This window comes from Vicia villosa, linkage group LG6 (genome assembly GCF_029867415.1).
Source record: "Vicia villosa cultivar HV-30 ecotype Madison, WI linkage group LG6, Vvil1.0, whole genome shotgun sequence".
NCBI classification, from domain to species: Eukaryota; Viridiplantae; Streptophyta; class Magnoliopsida; order Fabales; family Fabaceae; genus Vicia; species Vicia villosa.
The window spans coordinates 79,104,236-79,131,331 of record NC_081185.1 but is presented as its reverse complement, the minus strand read 5'-3'; the positions used below and the strand labels follow the sequence as shown (position 1 = coordinate 79,131,331).

The following is a 27,096-nucleotide window of genomic DNA, read 5'->3' as shown; positions in this document are numbered from 1 at the left end:
AAGGCCATGGCTTTATTATTGAACTTAATTCATTTGCAGGAGCATGTTGAATACCTGCATGTTCTTGACATCCTTTAGCGAATTCTATGCAATCTTTTAACATAGAGGGCCAATACATTCCGTACCTAAACAAAAGCCACTTCATTTTGTGCCCCGCTTGGTGTGCACCACATGCTCCACTATGTACATTCGAGAGGGCCAAATATGCTTCAGCTTCACCCAGACACTTTAGCAAAACTCCTTCAGGAGTCTTCTTAAACAATTCATTTCCCATCAAGAAATATGATAAGGCTCGATACTTTACCTTTCTATCTGTGTCTGTCGAAGGATCCTTTAAATAGTTCACAATTGGACTCCTCTAATCTGTGTCTGCTAAAGAGTCTATATTTAAAACTTCAAACTCCTCTTTGTTAGCAAAACCTAATTGTGAATTTTCCAGATCACTTGGGGAGAGCTTGGTGGCCATTGCTTTGCCTCTTACTTCGATCAGCTCTTCTAGTTTTTCTTTTGATACTCTATATCCTGAGGCTAACTGTGCCAAATCATTTGCTTCTTGATTATTCAATCTTGAAACGTGACTTAAATCCACGTACTCGAAATTTTTAAGCAGCCTGTTTTCTATGACAAAATACATGATCAAATTCTCTTTGATACATTTGTATTCCTTCGTCAATTGCTTAACCACTAGTTCGGAGTCTCCTTTAATTTCGACTCTGGTTGCCCCCAATTCTAACAAAGCTTCAAGTCCAGCGATCAGTGCTTCGTATTCAGCTTCGTTGTTGGAGCATAAGGGACCTTCAATCTTGTACTTGATCTTTGTTGGAATTCCATCAGGAGAAATTATCAGTACTCCAACACCGGTTCCTTCTTTATGAGTCAAACCATCGAAGTATAACTTCCAAGGCTTCAAGTCTACATATTGTTGAGGGTGCTCAACCACTGCATGGTCAACAATGAAATCTGATACGATCTGACCTTTCATTGCTCTAAGAGGTTGAAATATCAAAGAGTACTCAGTAAGGGCTAAAGCCCATTTGCCAATTCGACTATGCAATAGTGGTTTTGATAGCATATGTTTAATAACATCACAATGAGACGAAACATAAACATCAACTGGCTTTATATAGTACTTGAGTTTGATACAAGAGAAATATAAACAAAGGCAGAGTTTTTCTATTGCGCTATACCTAGTCTCTGCATTATTGAGTACTCTACTTAAATAATAAATAGCTCTTTCGACACCATTGTCATCTTCTTGTGCTAACATGCTGCCTATTGTATTATCTGAAGCTGAGATATACAGGCGCATATGCTTCTTCCCATCTGGGGGAGACAATATTGGTGGATACATCAAGTATTGCTTGATTTTTTCAAAAGCTTCTTGATGTTCAGCACGTCATTCGAACTTTCCTTGCTTGAGTCGAAGTAAGGGGAAAAGGCTTGCGTGCGTCCACTCAAGTTTGAGATAAATCTTCTCAAGAAGTTTATCTTTCCTAGTAATGACTGTAACTCTTTCTTCGTGGGTGGAGGCTTTGTTTCCATAATAGCTTTTGATTTATTTTGATTAATTTCTATTCCCTTTTTGTGGACTACGAAGCCCAGGAAATCTTCAGCCTGCACAAAGAAAGCACATTTAAGGGGGTTCATCTTTAAGCCATGTTTTCTCATTCTCTCGAATGATTGGCTCAGATGGTCAAGATGACTGTTATCTGAAACAGACTTTACAACATTGTCATCTATGTATACTTGCATGAAAGTTTCTATAAAATCTTGGAATATAGAATTCATTGCTCTTTGATAAGTTGCCCCAGCATTTTTTAGGCCAAAAGGCATTACAACCCACTCGTAGGTGCCTATTTCCCTTGGGCAACGAAAATCTGTTTTGGACACATCCTCTTCTGCAATGAAGATCTGGTTATACCCAGAATATCCATCCAACATACTTAGATATTCGAAGCCTGCGGCTGAATCTACTAGCATTTTTGCCACCGGCATGGGATATTCATCCTTAGGCGTGACTGCATTCAAATCACGAAAATCTATGCATACTCTTAACGAACCGTTCTTTTTAATAACCGGCACAATATTAGCAATCCATTCAACATACCTTGTGGTTATGATGAACTTGCACCGTAGAAGTATCTCAACCTCTACTTTGATCTTCGAATGAATTTCTGGTGCGAACCTCCTAGGAGTCTGCTTGATGGGCTTTTTTCCTTCTTTTAGGGCAGCTTTAATTCGACCAAATCTCGCCCTAAACCAGGCATCTCGTCGTAATCCCATACAAAGCAATCTTTGTTTTCTTTTAATAACTTAATGACTCTTGATTTCAATGCTGGCTCTAATTTTGCACTGACATATGTTACCCTCTTCTGATCTCCGTCTCCAAGATTTACTTCTTCGAGTGGATCTTGGGCTAACATTTTGATATTTGCCCCCATTGGGTCTTTCTCGAATCCCAAGGGTTCTTCGTCGTAGATTGCATCCAGCCTTTGACTCAACTCTTCACCTGAGCTCTTTTCGGCTTGAACTGTGTCTTCAAGGAATTGAGGCATCGAATGTGTACCAGAATGCGTCGTTTCTTCCTTCCTTGGGATTGCACCTACAATCATGTTTGATAATTCGGATTTGAGAGCCGTTTTTCTTTTGTTCTCGGCTATGTAAGCCGAAATCTTTTCGTAGAAGGATGATTCAGACATCATCAACGTCGTCGTCCCAGCCTGTTGGTCGTATTGTTGGAAAATGCCCTATTGGTGCGGTATCTTCTGTACCGTCCATTATTTTTCTATTCCATTGGAACCCATTTGGGTGTAAAGACAAATAGTATTAAGCATTCTTGTTTGGGGTGTATATATCTTCTGCAGCATGGCAAGGCCCTATGTTCGCCAAATTCCTGTCGAAACTGGTTTTATTGACTTGATTAACTTCAGCCATGTAGTAACTCAGATCCCCTTCAATGTTCTCTACTATACCATCTTCCCTCCAAATGGTTAATCTTTGATGCATTGTCGAAGGCACTGCAGCAACTCCATGGATCCACTCTCTTCCTAGCAAAAGATTTTAGTTTGCTTTCGCTGGTATCACCATGAACATCGTTGGTCTTGTGACCGAACCCACAATTAAATTTACTTGAATGACACCAAGAGTTTGCCCTATTTTGCCTTCGTAGTTAGACAAGACCATGTTATGGGGCCTTATATCAGTATCGAACATACCAATTCTCTTCAACATATATTGGGGCATTAGGTTCACCGCTGCCCCCCATCTACTAGGACTTTGTTAATGCCAACATTTTCAATCTTAGCCCTTATGTAGAGTGGTTTTAGATGATTTCTCATACCTTCATCAGGCCTCTCGAAGAAAGCATTGTGCTCTTCAACTGCCCCGTTGTTTAGCACATAATAACACACAGGTTTGTGTCTGGCCATCTCTTCCATATTAGCTTCGTCACAATCTTCAACTTCTGTTTCTTGGTTAAACTCATGAGGGAGTACTGACACAACATTGCAATTGAGGTTTATCGATGACACTCCATCTGAGTCGAAATCATTTGTCATTCTATCGTCTTCTTTCCAAGGGTTGGAATGCATCTTTTCTTCCTCCTTCTCATTTTCAGAATCGAACAACTTGCGTTCCACTAGAGGTTTACTTGTCCTCGCCCCCTGCGTTGGGATTTGGTTGCTACTAGACTCTCCAATCTCCTTTGGTTTCTATTCCCTTTGGGCCTTCTTCATCCTCTGGTGCCTTCTCCATTGGGATCTTGACATAGGATTTTTGCCTTTGTAATTCTCCGACCTGTACATCTCTCGATTTGTGGTTTGGAATTGCTTCCTGTAAGCTATTGCAGTTCTTCCCCCTTGGTCCCAACTTCGCCATTTGTTGGTTCTCGCGCCAGCTTGCATCCATCTATCCATGGGTATGTCTGCAGGGACTTTGAATGTGACCCTTCGAGCTCTAGGATGGGCACTGTCAGGCCTCTTCGATGGGGTCAGTTATCGAACCCATACAAGTTAGGACGAAGCCCTTGAGTTTCTTGACCCATATAGAAATATACCCTTTCGAATGATCATGCCAGCAATTCGTCATAGACTGCTCCACATCTGGGGCACAATGCAACCTTAGTGTTTTCTTTGTGACATTTGACTAAGAAACCCACTAAGCTTTCTTCCATTCTTGGGTACACTTTTAGCAATAGGTTTCCTCCTCTCCATGGTTGTTCCAAACTTTCTCGCAGGGCCCTTTCGAAATTGGCCTGAACCCTTCGATTCAGCATGATTGAACACCTTGGGCACATCAGCATTTTTCCGCCATTCTTCTCGTGGAAATTCCAGAGATAATATTTCAAGCTTTCCCCTCTTGGTGGGATTTCAATGTTTCCCTTCTCCCTTATCAGCCATTTTTCTAGTTCCTCTATTTCAGACAAAGGCCGCCTAACATTGACCATGTTAACAACTGCCGGAGGAGCTTCAGAAATCTGTATCTGCTGAAGTTTCACCCTGAGGTCATCAGTGGCCTCGCTAGTTTTTTCTTTCAGATCTTCAGTCATATCTGCATCGAAGGATTCTTCAACATCAGTGTTGAAGACTACATTGTCATTTAGGCCTTCAGTAGCCTGCTTTCTAGTTGAAATTGTCTCCGATTCAGCAACATTTACTTCAGACACTTCCACCATGTTGACGTCAAGTGGTTCACACAGGTTAGTGGAAGCAACATTCAAAGGGTCTGTGTCAACCTTCATATGACTCTTGGTTTTGTCAGCGAATTTCAGACGTCCGTCCTTGATAGCATTCTGAATTAGATCCCTGAAAAGAAAACATTGTGAGGTTTTATGGCCTAAAAAACCATGATATTTGCAAAAGCCTCGTTTCTTCCGTTGTTCTAACGGAGGAACTTTGGAATTAGGAGGCACTATCATCTGGCCATCTTTTACTAACAAATCAAATATTTCGTCACATTTAGTGACGTCAAATGTATAAGTTTTCTTAGGAAATCTATCATTTTTATCATTATCAACTGGATTTTTTCCATTAGCAGGGGTGAGTAATTTGCATGAATAAGGTGGTGCTTCTTTTAATTCAGCCAGATCTATTTCGACCTCTTCCACGCTGTATGAATCTTCGAAGGATTCTCCGTCAACGTCTTCAGCTTCAATATATGCTACACTCTCCTTCTTGTAACTTTTATTTGCTCTGGCCTTTTCTGCTTTTAGTCGTTCGACTTGTCGAACCCTATCTGCTAATTGAGCCATATCCCTTAGGTATTGGGTATTTAGTTTCTTTCTGATTGAATAATCTAGACCACCTGCAGCCATTTCGACTAATTCATGTTCTGGTACAACCGTGAAGCATCTCGATTTCATCAAACGGAACCTGTTTAAGTAATCACCTATAGGCTCTGTGAACTTCCTCTTGATGCTATCTAATTCTTTCAGGCTTATCTTGGTTTGACCCATATAGAATTGTTCATGGAATAATCTCTCCAAGTGTGCCCATGCGTCTATGGAATTTGGGGGTAAGGTGGTAAACCAAGTAAAAGCATTTTTTGTTAGCGAACTGGGGAAGTATTTAATCCTAAGGTCCTCGTTGCCTGCTAAATTGCGGCTTTCGTCAAATATCTGGCTATGTGTTCCACAGTTGACTCGCTAGTGTCCCTTAAAAACTTAGTGAATTTTGGTACCCCTTGGTAATTCTGTTTGCATGATATATTCTGCTATAGGGGATGTATAATTTGGACGTCGAAGTCCAGTATTGAGGCCATTATTGGCCATAATTCTCTCTATCATGGTGGTTAGGTTATTTTCAGTGGCCATATTCTCTCTTCTAACCCTTTGAACTACTTCATCTGGGTGTTCGTTCCTACCTATTATCCTTAACCTTGGTCTTTCCCCCGCAATCTCCTGATGGACAGGAATAGTCCTTTGACTCGAACCATCTAGGTCTATTACTTGGTTCCTTTCGATTGCTGCCGTTCTAGGTGGGGGAACTATGTCAGCGGTGGTTGCCCTAGGCAGAGGAACTACATCAGCAGTTGTTGCTCTAGGCGGAGGAGCCTTATTTTGAACACGTTCCATAATGGGTTCACCCTCACAATAAGGGGGTTGATTACTTTTTCGCCTAGGTTGCGGGACTCCTAAGAAATCCGCCATTCGCCCTATTTGTGACGATATTTTTTGATATGTTTCCACATTGTCTTGGTTAGTCCTTGTAATGATTGCTACTAGTGGACTGAAAATCGACCCCAATTCTTTAGCGAGGACTCCTAACATATCATGGTTACTTGCGTCCATCTCCTGTCGAAATGCTACTTGACTATTTGTGGTTAAGGGAGGTATTTGGGCAGAGAAGCCAGTGTTTTGTGCGCTTCGACCTATCGAACTGACATTCCGCGAAAATGTCGTCGGGTTAGTTGTAGTGTATGTAGGCCCTGATCCTCGTAATCCTGTCATATATGAATATGGCATCCCATATGGATTGTTGGGTCTCCAACCTTCGAAAGTGGATGATGGTCCTGGGGAAAATAATTGACTTGCAGCGTTTGTCGAGAAAGGTGGTATCTCGCTTGTGCTGATGAATGGATGCGCGGTAGTCGAACTCGAAACTAGCACAGTCCCTGTCGTCCCTGTAGTATTTTCGGGTATCGCCTAGGAACTGCATATGGGTCCAAATCATATCGAAACCGGTATATCTTGTGCCTCTTGAGTAGAAGTCGAAACGTGCGTGGAATTTGCCGCTACTGTTCCTGACCCCTGTGGGGGATCTTGATCTCCCCCTCCATTGGCCGCATTGACCATTTTCTTGTTGTACCTTCGTTTAGGAATCGGTTGTGCACTGTTGGTTAATTTACCGTTCCTAAGGTTCATACAAGGTATTGATATTTTCTAGACAAAACAAAACAATCAATTAATAATAATCTGTATGACACTGTCCCACTGGGCGTGCCAATTTGTTTACGGTGATTTCCGGTAAACAACCGCTAGTCCTCCAAACTATAAAATATACTTGGGTTACTCGCAGGATCGACTAGATTGATCCTAGGACATAGTCAAACAATTGTCTTTCGATATGATTTGATTCATGCTTGTTTGTTCTGACTTCAAGAAAACTTGTTTGTAATGTGATCGAATGAATATTCACTTAAAAAACAACACTTGTTATACACGTAAGTATGACTTTCGACAAAGAAGTATAAATAAAGCGTATAAACTGCAGAAATGTAAAGTGCAAGAATATAACGTGCAAGAATGTTAAATGCAGGAATGTAAAATGCTTCGAGATAAAAGTTAGACGAAATAAAAGAAGTGCAGGAATGTAAATAACAGAAAATAAACGAAAGCAGTAATAATGAAAATATACTTGAATAAAGAAAGATACAAATGTATTAAACTGGTGTTGGTGTCATACGTACATTTCTCAGCGAACTCGTTCTCTAAACACTTGATACTTGAGTGGTTTGTGAGTGATTTGTACAAAATGAACACACGGAATCCTAACACTAAGATCCTTATTTATACTAATTTCGACCCTAACGGTCCTACACTAATCTGATGCCACGTTGCCCATAAGAATCCCTGGGATGCCATCTGTCTTTGTGCACTCACACAAACTACTTCGAAATTCAAATCCTCCCGCCTGAATCCTTTTTCGACGCGTGGCAACGTGATCAGAACCGAGAATGCCACGAAAACACGTTAAGCTTCAGTACTTTACGTATTTCGCAAAAACGTTTAAGTCTCAAAGATGATTCTCTTCGAACTAGCTCCATTCCTAACTATCTTCATTTCAACTTAAACAATCATTCTCGAAACATGGCCATCAGTAGCCATTTTTAAACTCAGCAATGGTCATCAGTAACCATAACTCAAAAATGGTCATCAGTAACCATCTTCCTTCGAATTCTAACTCTTCAAAGGATATTCATTCTAAACGAAATCTTCAGCTAACAATTGCGTTGCTTTGTGTTTGAATTGTTGAGACGATGAGATGTTTGTTGTGACGTGGTGATGAGATGTTATTGTGATGCATTGATATTGCAATTGTGAATTGAGTATGTTGTCATAATTGATTAATGACATTGTTGTCGTTTTGGTAAGTTGTTTAATGATGAGAAGTGGTGATATATGTATAATCTTTACCATGCTTTGAATATTATCATACGTTTCTTTATAATGAATGATATCTCACCCATTCTGTTTGAATGTTACCCTTTGTTGGTAACGTGCAGATAACGACGTGGAGTAGCCATTTACCTTATAGCTCGAGTCGGTGTGCCTATGCTTTGATACGTGACACTCGGGGACGTTTATTTGCTTTGTTTATGTCGTAATATCTTGTTGGATTTTGGTATCGTTCTCCTTATGTTGAGACATGTTGGATTTGTTGATTGCCATAGTTGGCGTATATGTATGATTTGAATTATGATGTTGATGAATTCCGCTACGACATTATGAACTATTTGGTTTGAAATTTTAATGAAGTATGATTCCTCCATTATATGTGTTATGTATCTATGATTATGAGCATGATTCGTGATTTGTTTGAGTTGATAATTATGACGAATCAAATCCTGATGTTTGTTTCGAGATTTCGCACTCTGATTTTCCGTATTAATTATGGGGTAGATTTGGGTGTTACACGAATCATATTATATTTTTTGTTACCTTTTTGTGCCTTATCTATACCATTTATTTAAACCTTTTTTGGTATCTTTAACAAGAGATGATTCTTTTGATAAGTGGTTGAAACATTCAGGGTAAGAAATCCAGTTAGTAGGTCTTAATTATGAGTCGGTCAATTCAATTAGATTAATTAAGACCAAGTAAATTAAGCAAGAACCCAATACTTCTTTGTCAAGAATTTTGAGAGAAATCATGAGAGTTTCTTCATTCATATACATACTATCTTGTTGAATAATCCTTGTGAAAAACATCTTTGAAAGTTGAGATTATGATAATTTTGTAGGTGTGTTGTGTGATATTTTAAAATATTATTCATCATCTTTAATCTTATGCCAAGAGCTCATTGCTGAGGTGCTAAACTATAAATATTGAGTGTGAGAGGTAGATTAATATTACATTAGGTAATCTAGTATTTTTTGTGAAGTTTTGTTGTACATATCAAGAGAAAGGTTAGCTTCTTGTTCATAGTATTGATTGTTGTTTATCAAGTAAGGGAAGCTTTTATCAATACTCTAAAGAAGACTTTAGTGGATCCAAGTAATGGTTTTCGTATAACAAAGTTAGGAGTTGTCTAATCATTCTTCGTTAGAATAATCCCTCAAACAACTCTCTATCAAATTTGAGTAAAATTTGTTGCTAAATTGAAGCATGCAGTAGGAATGTTTATCTATCAAGTTAGTTGGATCAAAATCATTGAAAATATTGAGTATTATCACTTTAGATCAATATTTGAAAAGAGTATTATCATTTTATTCTATAATCAGTTAACAAATTCATGCTTGTCAACTTTACTTTTGATTTGTTCTTTTGACCTTAAAAAATTTTTTTGAGTACCAGCTAGCTTGTTTTGAAATCTTGTAATCCCACCACTATTCATCTTAAGGATAACAAGGTGCATCCATTTTACCTAGAGATTTTCCTTATTTGTTGTAAAATTCCTAACATGCCTACCTATAGTAATTATATTCCAATGGATAGTGTTTTTGAATCAGAGACCCCCTTTAGGTTTAGGCTTACACAGACTATTTCAAGTAACATTCATAGGGTTGCATGTATTGGCTTTACCTGTCCACAAAAAGGACCTACATATATCGTTGATTTCATTTATCACCCTTTTGGGGCTAATGATAATTTGGCTCCAGTATGTGTGAATAGTCAGCATAATAGAGTTGATAAGAATAAATCTACCTGCAAAGGATATTTGTCCGGAGCTCCAAGTTCTGATCCTGCCTGTCATTTTATCCACCAGAATTTGACAGTCTTTTAATGAAATTCTCTTAGAGGTTTATGCATCCCTAAATACTTGATAGATAGACTGCTTCTACTTAATCCTAAAGCATCCAAGAGTCTTTGTATATCAGTCTCTTTCATACTACAACTACAATATATCGTATTTATTCTTGTTGAGATAGAGGCCAAAAGTTCTAGAGAAAAGTTCTAATCCCTGTAACATAGTGTGACTAGATATATAGTCACCGTGATAGAAAAGTAACACATCTTCCGCGAAGCTTAAGTGGTTCAAGTGCAAGGTATTGCAATTCTTATGGAATTTAAAATTTTCAAGAGTTCCAATCTTCTAGATAATTCTGGATAATTATAGAAAAATACTCCATGTGAATCACAAAGATCAAAGGGACAAATATTACTTTAAAATGTCTAATATATACAAAAATAAACCTTAAAATGGCTTTTAAATCCATGAAGCAACCAAGCTAAATCTAACTAAATTAACCTAACGAGTATAACCGACTTGTTCTTGAACTTCTAACGAGTCGACCTTGAACTTAAAAAAAGTCATGTCAAACTCGAATTAAAATTTGAGCTAACAAATTATTAATGAGTTGAGTCGAACTTGCCTCAATTCGACTCGACTCATTTATAGCCTTTCTATTTTAAAATCTATTTTAATGTTTTTTGAGATTTTAGTTTTCTCTTCATTTAAGTTTCAGTTGAGAACCCTTAGTTCTCTGATTAATATAATCTTGCTTAAAAAAAAAAAAAGTTTCACTTTTGTTATTGTGATAACTAAGTTGATGATAGGCAGAGATTAGTTGACATAATTTATACATAAAAATTTATCTCATTTATAATTATTTTTATTTTAATAATAATATAAAATTATAATATTTTTTAAGAAATAGAAGTTATTTAAATTAAATCATAATTTAAAAATATTTATTTTTTAAAAAATAAATTATTTAAATTATTATATACAAATTTTTTGTACAAAATTAAATTACTATATATAATTTTTTAGATAAAATTAATAAAAGTAACATTAATTAATTATGGGTGTCCAAATCCAGACCGATTCAAAAAAGTCGAAAATCTTAAAAAATTAAATATTATTGGATGTGTTTGGATGTCATTTTATATAAAATGTTCCGTTCAAATTGGATTTTGGATTCGAGCTCTGGATTACTAGGGCCCCTTTCCCCTAGGAACCAGAGTGCGAAAGCAAAAAAAAAAAAAAAAAAAAAAAAAAATTGGATTTTGGATTGATTATTCATAACTAATCTAAACCAAATCAGACAAAGTGCATATAATTTACCCTCCATGGACAACAAAGGGCAGATACAATTCATCAAATGTTAGTTGAAGACGGGTGAAGATTTAATTGTTACATGAAGTATATTTCACCATTACAAAATAAATGTTCTGATCGAGGTGGGTATGAAGGTTGCAAGATTGACCGAAGATATTCTAAAGATTTTTAAACATCTTCTACCATCACTTGATGAGATGTAATGTTATATTTATATTATCCATTATTTATATATGTTATATTTTTTTATGTGTGCGGAAATACATTTTCGTATTTAAAAAATTGCCAATTATATTTGGTCTTTGTATCTTTTGCCCAAAAAAAAACATTTTCACTCCATTCTTAACTATTTAGTTTATATTTTTAATATTATTATTATTATTATTATTATTATTATTATTATTATTATTATTATTATTATTATTATTATTATTATTATTATTATTATTATTATTAGGGTTAAATACCTTTTACCCTCCTGCCAAATAAGCGAGTTTTGATTTTACCCCCTTTAAAAAAAAATTTGTTGCGCAGACCTTACCAAATGCAGATTCCAACCATTTAAACCTTTTACCATGTTTTTACCTAGAACACCAGGTTACCATCCTACGTGTCTATTACCAATTTATTTTTTTCTGAAACAAATGCCACGTTGGCACATCATCATCGCTTTCCCTCCTTCTTCCTTACAGACCATAAAATTCCCAAATCAAAAATTTGAATACTAGGGTTTGGCAAATCGTGTCCATCATCATCAAAGGCTGCGCAGTCTTCTTCTTCATCATCTTCTTCGTCGTCATCGTCAGTAAGCGGCATGGATCAAAGCTACAGCAATGGACGCAGCAACTCGCTTGAGATTTCGAGTGTTCCCCAGTGTGGTTGTCGTTTGCCAATGAAGATGTGGGTAGCAAATACAATGCAAAATAGAAACCGGAAGTTTTGGAAGTGTCGTTTGGCTGGGGTAATATGCCGCATGATTTATATATTTGTCTGGGTTAATTTGTCTCATGATATATATGCGTTTCATGCCAATTTTTGTTGATGTCTGCAGGGTCTTAATTCTTGTGACTTGTTTTTATGGGACGATGAATTTGCCACAGCCATGGGTGAAAGTACAAAGAGTGAAAATCGTGACTGCAAGAAATGTAATGTTGCATTGGTGAAGTTGGAAATAACAGTGAAAAAGCTTGAAAAACAAAGTTGAAAGTTACCATCATGCAGAAGAAGATTTATCAGATGAAAATGGCCTTCATGTTTTGTTTAATCATGTTTGCAGTGATTTTGAAGTTCAAGATTTAGGCATTAGAGTACTATAATAACAAGATTGTTGTAGTAGGATTGTGTTAAGTTGTTATAGTATGCTTGGTTTAAGTTGTTGTAGTCTTGTGATGGATTTGGTTAAAATCAGTCATGAAGAAAAATTATGTAAACTTCAAATGAATTAATGGAAATTTTTGTTTACAATTTATGGCATTAGATGTATTAAACTGTCTCATTGTTTTGTTTATAAGGTGTAATGAATTACATGTGCACCAGAAAATAAATTGTAAACAACCAATGAGCACAAAATGTAGTTCATATTAATCAAGACCTTAAGTCTTATATTGTCATAAACATTAACTTACACAAAACATCAGTCAAAGATCACTAGATCAAAACACCATTAACTTACACAAAACAACATAACATTGTCATAAAGATTACACAAAACATGAGACAAAACATAAAGAGACAATATTCTATTTCTTTGCTTTCTTGTTTGATTTTTTTGATCCACTTCCCTCCTCTTCATCTGTCAAAGACATTGGTTGATCACTATTGGATCCTGGCCCTGTAAATGGTTTTGGTTTTTTAAACCAATTTATCTTGATTCTTTCACTTGACCTCTTTCTCATTGGCTTGATCTCTTTCACTACTTTCCTTGTCTTGGTGACCTCTTTATAATTCTGAGCAGTGGTGATGTCTGGTAGGCTTGTTATGATATCATCAGAAATTCCATCAAAATAGTCAGTCTGAGCTGGATCATTTGGGATGACATCAGTTTCTACAGCAGTAGGCATAACTTCACTTGCTTGTGTTGCATCAGTAGGCATAACTTCACTTGCTTGTGTTTCTACAGCACTTTCATCATGGTTTACAGCATTTTGAGTAGAAACTTCTCCATCTGCATGCTGAGTTGTTTGAGTTGATTGAGTTGTCTTCACTTTTTCTATCAAACAACAGAATTATCAGTTAGAATTATCAGTATCAATAGTCACACATAAACAACAACTTAGGTTTGTACATCATACCTTTCTCTTGAGAGCATTTTGATCCTGAACTGAGCTTTTACAAGACTGTGCATTATGCCCAAATTTATCACATGTTGTACATCTATAAGAGACTCCACGAAACCTTCTTTTAGCCCCATCTTCACCAGTCTCTCTAATCCTAAGTTTTCTAGGCCTCCCTGGACCCTTTTTAAACATTGGTGGCAACAATTCATCCGATTCTATCTCAGGCCACATATCCTGTCCATTAATGGGACTAACAGCAAAACTATAACACAACTGATACCTCTCTCTAGAATAACACTCATCCACAAAATCCTCAGGGTTTTGTTGTCTAAAACCTAATGCTGCTACAGCATGCCTACAGGGAATGCCCACCAGCTCCCAAAAGTTACAACTGCATGACCTTTTTGAAATATCCACTATAAACTCTTGAGTATTGAAAGAATGTGTGACCTGAAACTGTTCATTCATTGCCTAAGTAGGCAGCCAATGAGCACTCAAGGAAACCTCCTTGTCTAATATTTTCCTATGTATGGGCATGACCTTATGTGGCCATTTTTCTAGCTTCAAAGCAGATGTTGAGCACCTATTCACTAAATACTTTCTGATCCATTCACACATGGTCAGAATTGGCTTATCCCTAGCATCTAATATTGTTGCATTGAAAGACTCAGAAATGTTGTTCATTAGAACATCACATTTTGGAAAAAATTAAAAGCATGCTTACATTCTGTGTTCCACCCTTTCACCCATGTCTTCAAAGATTGAAACTAGTCCCTGCAATCACAAACTCAAAGACATAAATTTTCACAAAGAAAAAATAACACAAAGAACAACAAAATTTCACAAAGACACATAACTATAGCACTAACCTTTTGTTAGTCAGATATAAATACATATCTGTTGTCCTGCCCAATGTCACCCATCAGCAAATCAATAAACCATTTCCAAGTTTCCTTATTCTCTATTTCAACTACTCCAAATGCTAAAGGGAAATACTGGTCATTGGGGTCCCTACCCACAGCAATTAGCAACTGACCCCCATATTTGGTTTTCAAGTGACACCCATCTACCCCAACAAAGGGTCTGCAGCCATTAGTGAACCCCTTTTTGTAACCATCAAAACAAAAGTAAAAGGACTCAAATCTTGGTTGTATGGATGGGTTAGGTCTGTTGACAGTGATACTCACAGTATTACCAGGGTTAACTCTATGTAGCTCAGATGCATACCTCCTCAAATTAGCATATTGCCTATCTGCATCTCCCTCAAGAATTCTCTTGATTATGAGATTTGCCTTCCATGCCCTTGCAACAGTGATGCCCACAGAAAAATTCTGCCTCAAGTCTTGAATAATGTCAGTAATCCTAACACTTTGTGATGTTTGCATCTTCTTTACAACAGCCTTGGCCACCCACCTTGAGCATGCATATCTGTTGTCTAGAACCCTAGCACATGTGTGCTTATCAAATATTGTTTTTATAGCAAAAGTATGTTTGTGGCCCACCTTTGAACAAAGTATTAAAAACTCACACTTGGCCCTACATTCCACCCTAACCCTATAGCTCTCGTTTTTCACAAACTTTATTTCCCTACCATTTAATACTGACCACTCACGTATAGCTTCTCTAAACTCATCAAGGGAATTAAATTCCATACCCCACTCAAATTTAAAATTCTTATTGTAATGCTCCTTTTTAAACTTTTCAAACTTGTGAACTTTGTCCTCATCTGATAAATCAGGGTCTGAGCTGTCCAACTCGTCAGTTACATATTCATCTTCATCTTCCATTTCTTTCTTTTTTGAACCCCTCATAACATCTGATAGGGAAGGAGCTTCCTTCCTAGGTACAGAAACATCTATGTCTTCAAACCCATCCTCCAACCCAGTGGCACGTTCATCCTCACTATCTTCTAATCCTTCCACTCCTTCTTCATCACTTTGATCCTGAACATTTGTTTCATTAACACATCTAGGACTAACAACTGAAAATGAAACATCTATTACATCATGCTCTACATACATGACACCCTCTACTTCATTGGCATAAGAAAATGCAGCTACATCATAACAGTCATCATCTTTCTTAATTTGGAAAAAGTTGGGATCAATTTCAACAACCTTTGTCCATACCCTAAATGTGCCTTCACTGTAACCCCACTCATTCAACAGCTTGTTAACGCAAATCATAGTAAAGTTGTCAATGTGAATCTTAGTAACATGTGTCGTTACCCCTCCCCTATATATCATAACCCCATCACCCATGCTCACAAATTCCCCTCCATGATGGAAAACAACACTGATTAAATGTATATTTTGAAATTTTTAAAGGAAATGAAAAATTTGTTAAACCGTAAAATGATGACAAACCCTAAAATTTGTTAAACCCTAAAATTCGTACCTTTCCATCTTCAATAACTTATTCTTCTAGAGGTTCGTCCCGGTTCACGACCTTGGTTTTCTTGGATGACTGGCTTGACTACATCGTCTTCTCACTCTGGCCTGACTGCGTCGTCTTGCTTGACCGTGCCGTCTTCTTTGACTGGCTCGTCTTCTCCGTCTTGCTCGTCTTCGTCTTCTTCGTTTTCGCCATTGCCTCTTTGCTCTTTTCAGAAGTGTTTGCCCTAATTTTTTCAGGGGGTAAAATGTGAACAATAAAACAATGACTTATATACTATGGCTTACGTGTCATTAGTAACAGACACGTAGGATGGTAACCCGGTGTTCTAGGTAAAAACATGGTAAAAGGTTTAAGTGGTTGGAATCTGCATTTGGTAAGGTCTGCGCATCAATTTTTTTTTAAAGGGGGCAAAATCAAAACTCGCTTATTTGGCAGGGGGTAAAAGGTATTTAACCCTTATTATTATTATTATTATTATTATTAGGGTTAATAGACATTTGCCCCCCCGCCATATAGGCGTGTTTCGGTTTACCCCCGTATTAATTTTTTTTTGGATTACCCCCCTGTATTTTTAGGGTACCCCCCTAAGCGTGTAAAAAACAGTGAAAAACCAAGGGGGTAAATCAAAAAAACAAGGTTACAGGGGGGTCCTAGGGGGGTTAATCATAGAGCTTTTCATATTTCAAGGGGGCAATCCAAAAAAAAAAATTAATAGGGGGGTAAACCGAATCTCGCCTATATGGCAGGGGGGCAAATGTCTATTAACCCTTATTATTATTGTTATTATTGTTGTTGTTGTCGTTGATGATGATGTTGTTTTATTTTCTATATTTTAATCTTAAAATAAAGCTCTCCCTTTAATGTCATTTATAAAAAAATTATTTAAATTAAAATATTAATAAATTGGTCTTTTTAACACTTACTCTCTTCTACTAGATGAGATACAAATGAACTTAAGATGATGGCTTTACTAAATAAAAAAATTAGATGTGGGGATCAACCAAATTTATAACAATTAATTAAAATAATTTTTTGATATAAAATAAAGACAAATTTTTAGATACAAAAAATAAATAAAAATTGTAACAAAAAAAATTAAAATAAAGCTCATAATCAATTAATTAAATAAAAATAAAAGTAACACAATAATAATATATTTATGTATCAAAATCTAAAAGCATGTACCTATGGTCTTTTTTTAATAAATATAAGACAACTAAATTCATACAAAATAAAAGAAATATTAAGTATTATTATTATTTGAAATGGTTTTTTTAGATAGTGGGTTTTGAATGATGTTAAACCGATATTCAAATCAATTGAAATATTTTTTTGCTGGTATAGGAAAGTTTGTAGTAGTCAAACTTGTTAAAAAACTAAACTAATTTAGATTAAATTATTGAAATTTAATTAATTAATTAAATTTAAAAAATATTGATTTATTTGAATCTTACCCCTTCATTTGAACAATCATCCATTTCTTGGCTTGATACATTCTGTTTAAAAATTTTCAAAAAAGCCAAACTATTTATTTCTGTTTGACCATAATAATAAAATATACAATTCGTATAATATATAATCACTCCTCCAACAGCAGCCGTGCCTGCATGTGAAAATGAATTTCCCTCCATCTCAGATGCAACCTTCCTCCAATACTTTACGATCGCCGGTATTTCTTCCGGATGAGCTTGTAACCGAAGTACTTTCCTCCCTTCCTGTAAAATCTTTTATGCGAATGAGATGTTTGAGTAAGTTCTCTAATTCTCTCTATACTAATCCTATCTTCATCAGAATGCATCTTCGTCGATCTGCACAAAACCCTCACCTTACACTTGGCACAAGCAAGACTAAAACCTTGGTACCCTTCCCTGTTTGCCATTTACTTGAAAACCCTCAGGTCACACTTACTGACGAACCACATTACCTTATCGACAATGTTTGTCTCGTCCGATCTAACAACCATATCTTCCACCGTATTGTTGGTTCGTGTAATGGATTGATCTGCTTGTTCACTTATTATATTACGCCTATAAACTTACATTTCCGCTTCCGTTTCTGGAATCCATCAACTAGAATAATATCTAAAGTATTAGGCAATTTATGCATTTTTGGTGATAGGGTTAATCGACAGACTTACAGGGTTAATCAACCAAGATTTTTCAAGTTCTCCTTTGGCTATGATAATTTAACCTCGAATTTTAAGATCGTATTGTTAAATTTTCAACCTCACAATGCAAACATAATAGAGACAAAAGTGTTGAGTTTGGTTGATAATATCTGGAGAAATATTCAAAATTTCCCAGTGTTTCCTCTTCTGTTCATGTATCGCTTCAACAGAAGTGCGTTTGATGGTGTTTATTTGAGTGGCACTGTGAATTGGTTGGCTGTTTTTGACTCTAAGGTTAAATCTCTTGAGAATTATGTTATTATTTCTCTTGATTTAGGAAACGAGAGATACACGCAGATGCAGCTGCCTCATGGTTTTGATGAAATGCCGCGTGTTGACCCTACTATTAGGGTGTTGACGAATAGTCTTTGCTTTTCTTATGATTTTAGACAAACTCATTTCGTTATATGGCGGATGATGGAATTTGGAGTTCAAGAATCTTGGACTCAATTTCTTACCATTAGCTATCTGAATCTTGGAATTGATTACAACTTTGGAGATAAAAAGTTTTATTTGGTGCCATTGCATTTGGCGATGAATGGTGATACATTGATATTGGCAAGCAGCTTAGAAGACCAAGCAATGCTCTATAATATAAGAGATAACAATGTAGAGAGAACTAGAAATACAGATAAAATAGGTTGGTTCTCTGTCAAGGAATATGTGGAAAGCTTGGTTTCAATCTCGGAATAGTAAGTTCTTCTATCATTAATTTGCGTATTTTGTATGATGCATGAATAAAATGAACAATCATATAGATTTTGTTTCTCTACCTATTAATGATATTGATACAGAATCCAAATTTTAATAAAACAGCCAGCAAGCATGATCATTGAAGCTAATTTCTTAAATTATTTACTTTTACAAGATTTTGTTGATTTTTTTTGAGGATTATGCATTCATTTTCCTTTGAGTTTTTGTTCTTTTATTTTCCTAATTGCAGTCTTTTTTGAATGAAAGATTCACAACTTCAACCAAATCAATGGTATTAATGGTGCATGGCAGGATGGTATTAAGAAATGAGCTTGTTTGAGCTCCATTATCTTCGGTTAGAGTACTTAATTTGTATAAGAAATTTATACCCTAATTGTTGATATATAGAAACTTACTGTTCGGTTGTTTAGTAGTAGAATTGAGTTTGTTGCTTAAAAAGTTTAGGAGTTGGCTCCGTGCATATATTAGGGGAATTCTTATTCCACCGATGATCTAAAGAAGTACCATATGAAATTCTTAAAATGTCTCTCCAAAATCAGAAATATATTTTCAGTGCGCATCATTTGTTGTAAAATTGTTTGAAAATCGGAAGTATATTTGTGGTTTCAAATCGGAAATATATTTTTGTTTTTTCTGTTACATGTACTAGAACCATTTTAACATTTTAATATATTTATGATTCATTCATACATAATACAGATATATGTACAATTGGAAAAAAAAGCCAAAAATTACTGAATAACAAAAAGCTACTGAACTGGAACTACCCACCGTATTACATTCCCTCATCAAAATAATTAACAAAGTCCACAAAGGAAAAGAAGTTATATCGTCATGAGTGATATGATGTCGGTTATCTGCTTTGTATTCCACTTTATACCTTCATCCAACATCATGTATAGTGTTGAAAGTAGTTGTGGGTAAATATTTTCTATATATCGTATCCACAGGGATTGGTTTAATATCACTGCCGTTCTACAACAAATTATCTTGAGTGAGAAAATATAGTTGAGTTTGTTTTGTTATTTTAAATACGCTATTAAATCTAAACAAATATTAAAACTAGAATGCTAAAACTTGGTTAACAATAAAAGAGATATGTTGAGCTTTAGGGTTCATCAACCTATTCCTATACAACGTATTAATTAACTCATAAGTGAACCATCATTTGAATCATCATCTTCATATATCCTCAAACTAGATCTCATGTCTACTTATCAAATTAGATAAAATTCTACCGGTATGAGATTTGATCTCTCCAAATATTCGGTTGAAGTAATAGACCACGATAATAATGAAAACTCATTCACAATTCCATCTCTGCAAATTATGAATGAATCAATAAAAGAACCTAGGGCAAAAGTTTAACCTTCTCTTTCGATAAAAGATTTAACAATAATTTAACATAAAAACAAGGTTTCTTATTAATAATGAATTCAAACAATTGTTCACAAGAATTAATCAATTTTATTGCATAATCATAGGTTAACTACTACCTTAAACTCAACAAAAGAGAATTAGCTCTCCATAGACATGAAGAACACACAAGGATTGATTGAGGAATTCATCATGATCAATAAAATCTCTTTAATTGATGTAGAATCTTTCTCCATTGGTTGCTCTGTGCTTTAGACTCAGACTTCTCTCCTAATTTTGTTCACCAAAGAATCACCCTTTAATTGGGAAGTAGGGTTTCTATTTATAAGATTTGGGCTGGATAGGCCGCCTCCGCGGCGCGGCTCGTAACCTCACGGCGCGACCCAAGGCAGAAGGTTTGGGGCGACGTGCTAAAGTCCTTCGCGGCGCGCCTTGCTGAAAACTCATCATTTTTGCTTGCCTTTTGATTCTTCCAGCTTCCTTTCCCCTTCATACTCTTGTACAGCTACTTTTCAGCTCCAAACCTGCATCAATAATACCCAAAGTGATTCGATTTGCTTCACAGCATGAACTATACATATGTAATTCAATTCTTACTAAAAAACACATGAAACTAGCACACTTTGCTTAAGTTTAGAACAAAACTTAGTTATAATAACCCATGAAATAACCATAAATTCATTCATAAAAAACTCTCCCCAACTTAGAGTTTTGTTTGTCCCCAAACAAAAGTACTTACCTTAATGAAGTAAATGATCCTTCTCAACAATCGCAACAAGTTTTCTTTTTAACAAAATTTGAATGGTTCACATCAAAGGTCAATCCAAGGATAATTCAGCACACCAAAAACTCAAGATACGCATATGAAACAAACTTCACACATAAATCACCACCGAAAAGTTTAAAATACTACATAAACACAGTTAGACCAGCACTAACACTCTCGTCAAAAGATATGACGAATAGAAAAAGGGTTGAACACTCATCCAAACAATCAAATTAACAATTACTCATATCATACGTTTACCAAAAGTAGCATCGAATCTTGTGGAATTTGAAAATTGAAAGGTCTTTCTAGGGTTGTAATGTGGTTAAGATTCAAAGAAAAAGAAGATATTCAATGGATATCCTATTTAGGGAAGCATTCTCATTATCTCTTTTGTTTTCTTGCTTTTGTTTACCTTGGTAGTTCATTTTTCTAACCACTTTCACCCGCTCTCAAAGTTTGATTTATGAAATTCTTTTTCTTTTTCTTTGGAACTTCTTCTTGTTCCATTTCATTCAACTGTAGAGCTTTTATCTTTTCTTTCCCTTTTTCAACTTGTTCCTTATTTTGGCTTTCCTCTCCCCAACTTGGATGTCAACCTCTTATCTGATTTATGAATGCTCCCCTACTTTCTAAGAAGGTAAAGAAGAAAACACATCACCAAAGATTGTGGTCGATGTTTTAGCAACAAAATTCATTGACATCAAGATTCAAATTTCCTTTTCTTTCTTTTGAAATCATTCTCTCTTTTATTTCTTTTTTTTTTCTCTTGATCTCAGGCTCAAAGAATGCTTGGCAAAGGAATACAGAATTAAGAAACAAATTTGGCTAAGCAAACTCTCAATTTGAAACAATTGCCTTAGTCCCTTTAACAGATTTTCACAAGATAATGCATACGATGGTTTAGCATGATACAAAAATGTCAACATGATTGATGGTCTCCTGCATTTAGTAAAAAGTGGAAGGTTTTCCTCACCATGGTTAAAGGCTAACTGATCCAACAATTAATCAAGAAACTTCCAATGGAATTTACTAGCAACTTAAGTTTCATACTCGTATCAAAAGTTCGGGAGTTCCAGAATTTTACCTGTTTTGTCACTTTTCAAAAAAAAAACTATCACTACCATTCAAACGCATGTTGCTCCATTGTTGATCATTTTCATTACTCTTCACTTGAGCTTTTCTTTGTGTTTTCGGTACTACTCACTCTAAATTGAGAAACACAACAAAATAATTTCAAAACTGACATAGAACTTAAAGAAAAGCAAGTCATAGTGACCTTAAGGTTCACCAGAGTACAGGTTAGAAATGCATATAAAAAATAGAATGGAAATAACAATAGAATGGAAATAACAAACGGAAATAACAAAATATCATCACATCAGTCATAATAAGAATACTATCACCACATCTGGTCAGAATCGGAGTCCTCCTCTACATTCTCTTCTAGATGTTCCTCATTTGGCTCTGCTCCTGCCTCCCCCACCCCCCCCCCCCCACAGGAAAAGGGTTGGACTCCGGCCAACCGTAATAAGTGAAACAGCTTTCCCGGGTGGGGAAAGTGCGCTCTTCAGGGGCAGCAGAAAGGTTCCTGTACTGCTGCTGCATGGCATCGTGCAGAAAAATATGAGACCTTTGGTTGGCCTCAAACATGGCAGAGTAGTTTTGATGTCCCACCAAAGGGTCAAAAGCAGATGGGGTGGCCGATGTGGACGGACCAGCTCTAGAGGTATCAGTGGTATTCTGTCGGTCTTTCTCATAGGGTTTTTCACATAATCTCTCAATAAAGACATCATCAATGAAGGTGTTAATTACCTGATGACCTTCTCCTGAACAATCCACCCCTGCTTCTTTGCACAAACCCATAATCAGACCAGGGAGGGGAAGGACACATTTGGCATTAATGCCATGATGTGTATCACTCAAAGTTGTTCGCCGCAATTCATTCGAGCGAATGAAAGCGACATCCACTGAATGCTGAGACATAATAACTCTGATCAGGAATGCTACCTCCAGAGGGATGGTAGTCACATGAGTTTGAGGCCTGATGTTATACAAAATCACCGCTAGAATTCCCCTTGCTTTGATGTTCAGATCCTTCTTGTTGTAGTGGGTCAGATTTCCTTGCTTGCTAAGTTCTCGTCCTCTACCTGATATGCAGATCTTCCTCGTGATCTCTTGCACGAGGTTAGCACAATTACCTACATGCTGCCGATAGTAACATTTTTCATCCTCCGCTAACTTTAGCGGTTCACCTCAAAACTCATTAATCGAGTCTCTGTCAAAGAACACGGTTCTCCCTCTCACATGTGACAATGTCATAGTTGATGACCTTGAACGGTTCGCATACACGCTGCTAGTTCCTATACCCGATGTAACCCCACATGTCACTGAACCTACTTTGGGCTTCTCCATCAAGTACGATGATCATCTTTTCGGCCAGAATGGTACGGGGTCCTAATTCCTTGAACCGTTCTGCCTGGGCACTCCCCAAAAACCTATCCTCTTGACCTATTCCGGCTTGAGCACGCGCTCTATTAGGACCAAAACCCGCGGTCTTGGTGCATCCTCTTTTCGCGGGATGCATCTGCAATATTTACAGCACACAGACATATGCAGAGACATTTGTCAAAATTATCAAAAATCACACAAGAAAAAAAAAAGGAAAATCTGGGCCATTTTCTACCCAGTCACGGCGCGACTGCGGGTTGCCGCGGCGCAGCAAAAAGGGTTTGGCACCCCATGGCTTCCTTACTTGCCTCAAACTTCAATCTAATATCTAAATCATTTTAAATACAGCAAGCCACACAAGTCATCTACCCTAGGGTTCAACAATTTCTCATGGATTTTGCTCATGACAGGAAATTCTCTCAAACCTAAATTCTCAGATATATGTTCATGGAAGAGACAATGGAAGAGTGAGGGGCCAAAATACATACCTTTTTTCTGTTATAGGTGGATGGAGAGGATGATTCGTGGTACAATTTTGCAACTCTTGAGTTTTGCTCAGAGAGATGGAGGAGTTTTTGAAAACAAATAATGGGGGAAAAGAAAATGCAATTATTTCTAATAAAAGGAGTTTTTATTTCGCGTGACCGCGGCGCGGCTACTGATCTCTGCGCCGCGCCAAACCTTCTGGATTAGGTCGCGGCGCGCCAATGGGGACCCCGGCGCGGGATGCGAGAAAAAAAACTATTTTTAGCATTTTTGTTGCATTTCCCTCCATTATTTGATTAAGCTTTTTCATATGCTCAATTATACTGACTTGATGATAAGATAAAAATTAAAACACAAAAACTTACTCCGTTGGGTTGCCTCCCAACAAGCGCTTTGTTTAACGTCGTTAGAGCTCGACGGTCGGCCTCTTAGCCTTAGGTGCTTAACAGTGAGAGTGTGCACACTTCTCTGTCGAACTCTCCTCCAAGATAATTTTTCAACCGTTCTCCATTAACGGTCCAACTCTCCTTGGTTTTACTATCCTCAATGGTGATAGCACCATATGGTTTGACTTCCTTAATTATGAACGGTCCTGACCATTTAGACTTTAGTTTACCTGGAAAGAGTCTAAGTCTTGAACTGAAAAGAAGCACAAGGTCACCCACATTGAACTCTTTTTTCCTGATTTTTTTGTCATGGTACCTTTTCATATTCTCCTTGTACATTTTATTGGATTCATAAGCTAGGTATCTGAATTCTTTGAGCTCATGGAGTTGATTCTTCCTTTTCTTATAGGCTAGACTATCATCCCTATTGAAGAATCGTAGGGTCCATAATGCTTTGTGTTCCATCAAATCGTGGCTCTGCAGAGGATACCAGTCTATTGATCTTCCATCCATGGATAATGACCTTGAGCGTATCAAGGTCCTGCATAAATATTTTGACGGATTTAATCAACAAACTAAAATTCAAAATTCATAAATAAAATCATAATTTAAAATACAATAGAAATCAAAATTTAAAATTCATACATGTCCTACCCATATATGTCTAGCGACATTGTCAGGCTAAAGAGGAAGAAGGGATAAATAACACGATCCTCCTCCAAAAGTAGGTTGTGTAGGTACTCGCGGCGCATGTGCAGGATGTGCACAAGCCGCCACTGGTGTCGTCTGGGGCTGTGATGGAGGCTGGGATGAAGGCTCTTACTGAGGCCTGAGAACCTAAGGCCTCTCCCGCCTCAAATGATGTATGTGGAGAGGTGCGTCTGCAAGAGGACGGGGTGGAGAAGGATGGACTAGAGAATCTCGTCTTCTGCGGGAGGCCGGAGTTATGGAGTAGCATGATGAACACCGGAAGATGAAGCTGGTGCATCTGATACAACCTATCCAGATGCAGGAGGAAGCTGGATTGCCTGACTCATTTATCTCAGCTCAGAAGCGTGTTGTGCTACCCTACCGTGTCTCAATCGATATGTTTGGTGTGTTATTGTTCCTGTAGAAGCACACAAAAATGTTAACTCAAATACCAACGTTGAAAACAAACTTGAAAGCACATAAGGGAAAAAACGAGAAATATACTTGCAGTTTTGTTCTTGATAAAAATCGGAAGTATATTTTCGGTTTCTAGTGCGTTAACTGCACCTACCCCCACAAAAGAAATCAAATAAATAGCCTTGGATCATTAAAAAGACATGTCTAACACCTTAGAAGTGATTTATAATGTTCAAAACAATCCACAGATACCTAATTTCAGACCTAAAACACATATTTAAGTGGATTTTACATAAACTTACTTGATTGATTGTTGTTGGATGCTTGATATACTGATGCTTGATGCCTTAGAACGGCTTCGTTTTTGGTTTTGAAACTGTAATGGGAGGGGAAGAGGAAGCGCAACTTTTAGGTGTCCCACAAATCGGAAATATACTTATGGTTTCATACCGTAGTTATATTTTTAGTTAATTCCAAATTAATGTCAAATTTGGTGCCCACCAGAAATATACTTCTGGTTTTGAGGGACTTTTTGAAATTTCATGTGGTGCATTGAAAAAGCATGGAATGGAATAAGAATTCCCCATATATTATATACTTTTGTGTCAGAGAGAAATAGGCTATCTGATACATGCTTTTGCTTACTCTCGGATTGTTTATAAGCCGTATGAAGGTTTAGTACTACTAGCGTCTTTCTTTTGACATTTATTATTTGTTAAGTCAATTTTAAATGTATCTGACCAAAATACAATACATTACAAATATGAAATTGTCACCACATCACTTTTTAAGTCAGGTGCTGGTGAATTGAGTGAAACAAATAAGAAGTCAATAATAATCAAATTAGTAAAAGAATACCTACTAATATCATTGGCTCAAAGATTAGCGCCAAAAATCAAAAATCATTATGGTGTAATGAGTAGGCAACATTTAGCTTAAATAATGTCACAAAAGCAAAGCTTTTATATTTATCATATGTCTTAGACAAACAACAGCAAGTTTCAAATGCATATTTTCAAAGAAACTCTAATATAACAACAAAAGGCTATAAATTTCTTATACAATGTGAATACTCTAACTGAAGAAAATGTATCTCCAACATGCTCATTTCATCATACCATCCTGCCATATATCGTTGATTTGGTCAAAGTTGTGAATCTATAATTCAAAAAATACTGCAATTAGGCATAGGCAGGAGAGTACCAAAAATAAAAGAACAAAAACTCAAAGGAAAATGAATGCATAATTCTCAAAAGTGCAACAAAATATTGGATTCTGTATCAATATCATTAATATAGGTAGAGAAATAAAAACTTATATGGCTATGCTTGTACTAGTATTATCAAATCAAGAAGGATATCTAATATCTAATATATACTAATTTACAAAACATTTAAATGCTTAAAATAAACAATATACGCGAATTTGTGACAAAGTGTTGAAGTAAATGTAACAATCATGCATTCATATACAATATACGCGAATTAATGAAACAAGAACTTACTATTCAGAGGTTGAAACCAAGCTTTCCACATATTCCTTGACAAAGAACCATCTTATTTTATTCGTAATTCTTGTTCTTTCGACACTGTTATCTCTCATATTATACAGAATTGCCTGGCCTTCTAACCTGCTAGCCAATATCAACGTATCATCATTCTCTGATAGATATATTGGCACCATAAAAATTTCCTTATCTCCAAAATTGTGTCGAATAAAATCCAAAACACTAATTCGAAGATCCAAATAA

The 27,096-nt window shown here is 36.4% G+C and overlaps 1 protein-coding gene across 1 annotated transcript; it reads left to right on the top strand.

The window, feature by feature from the left end:
• Positions 1-17,507: 17,507 nt before the first annotated feature.
• LOC131613959 (F-box/kelch-repeat protein At3g23880-like) lies at positions 17,508-18,752 on the top strand. The gene has a single exon (XM_058885598.1). The coding sequence runs from the start codon at positions 17,508-17,510 to the stop codon at positions 18,750-18,752; it is 1,245 nt and encodes a 414-aa protein (XP_058741581.1).
• The last annotated feature ends 8,344 nt before the right edge of the window (positions 18,753-27,096 follow it).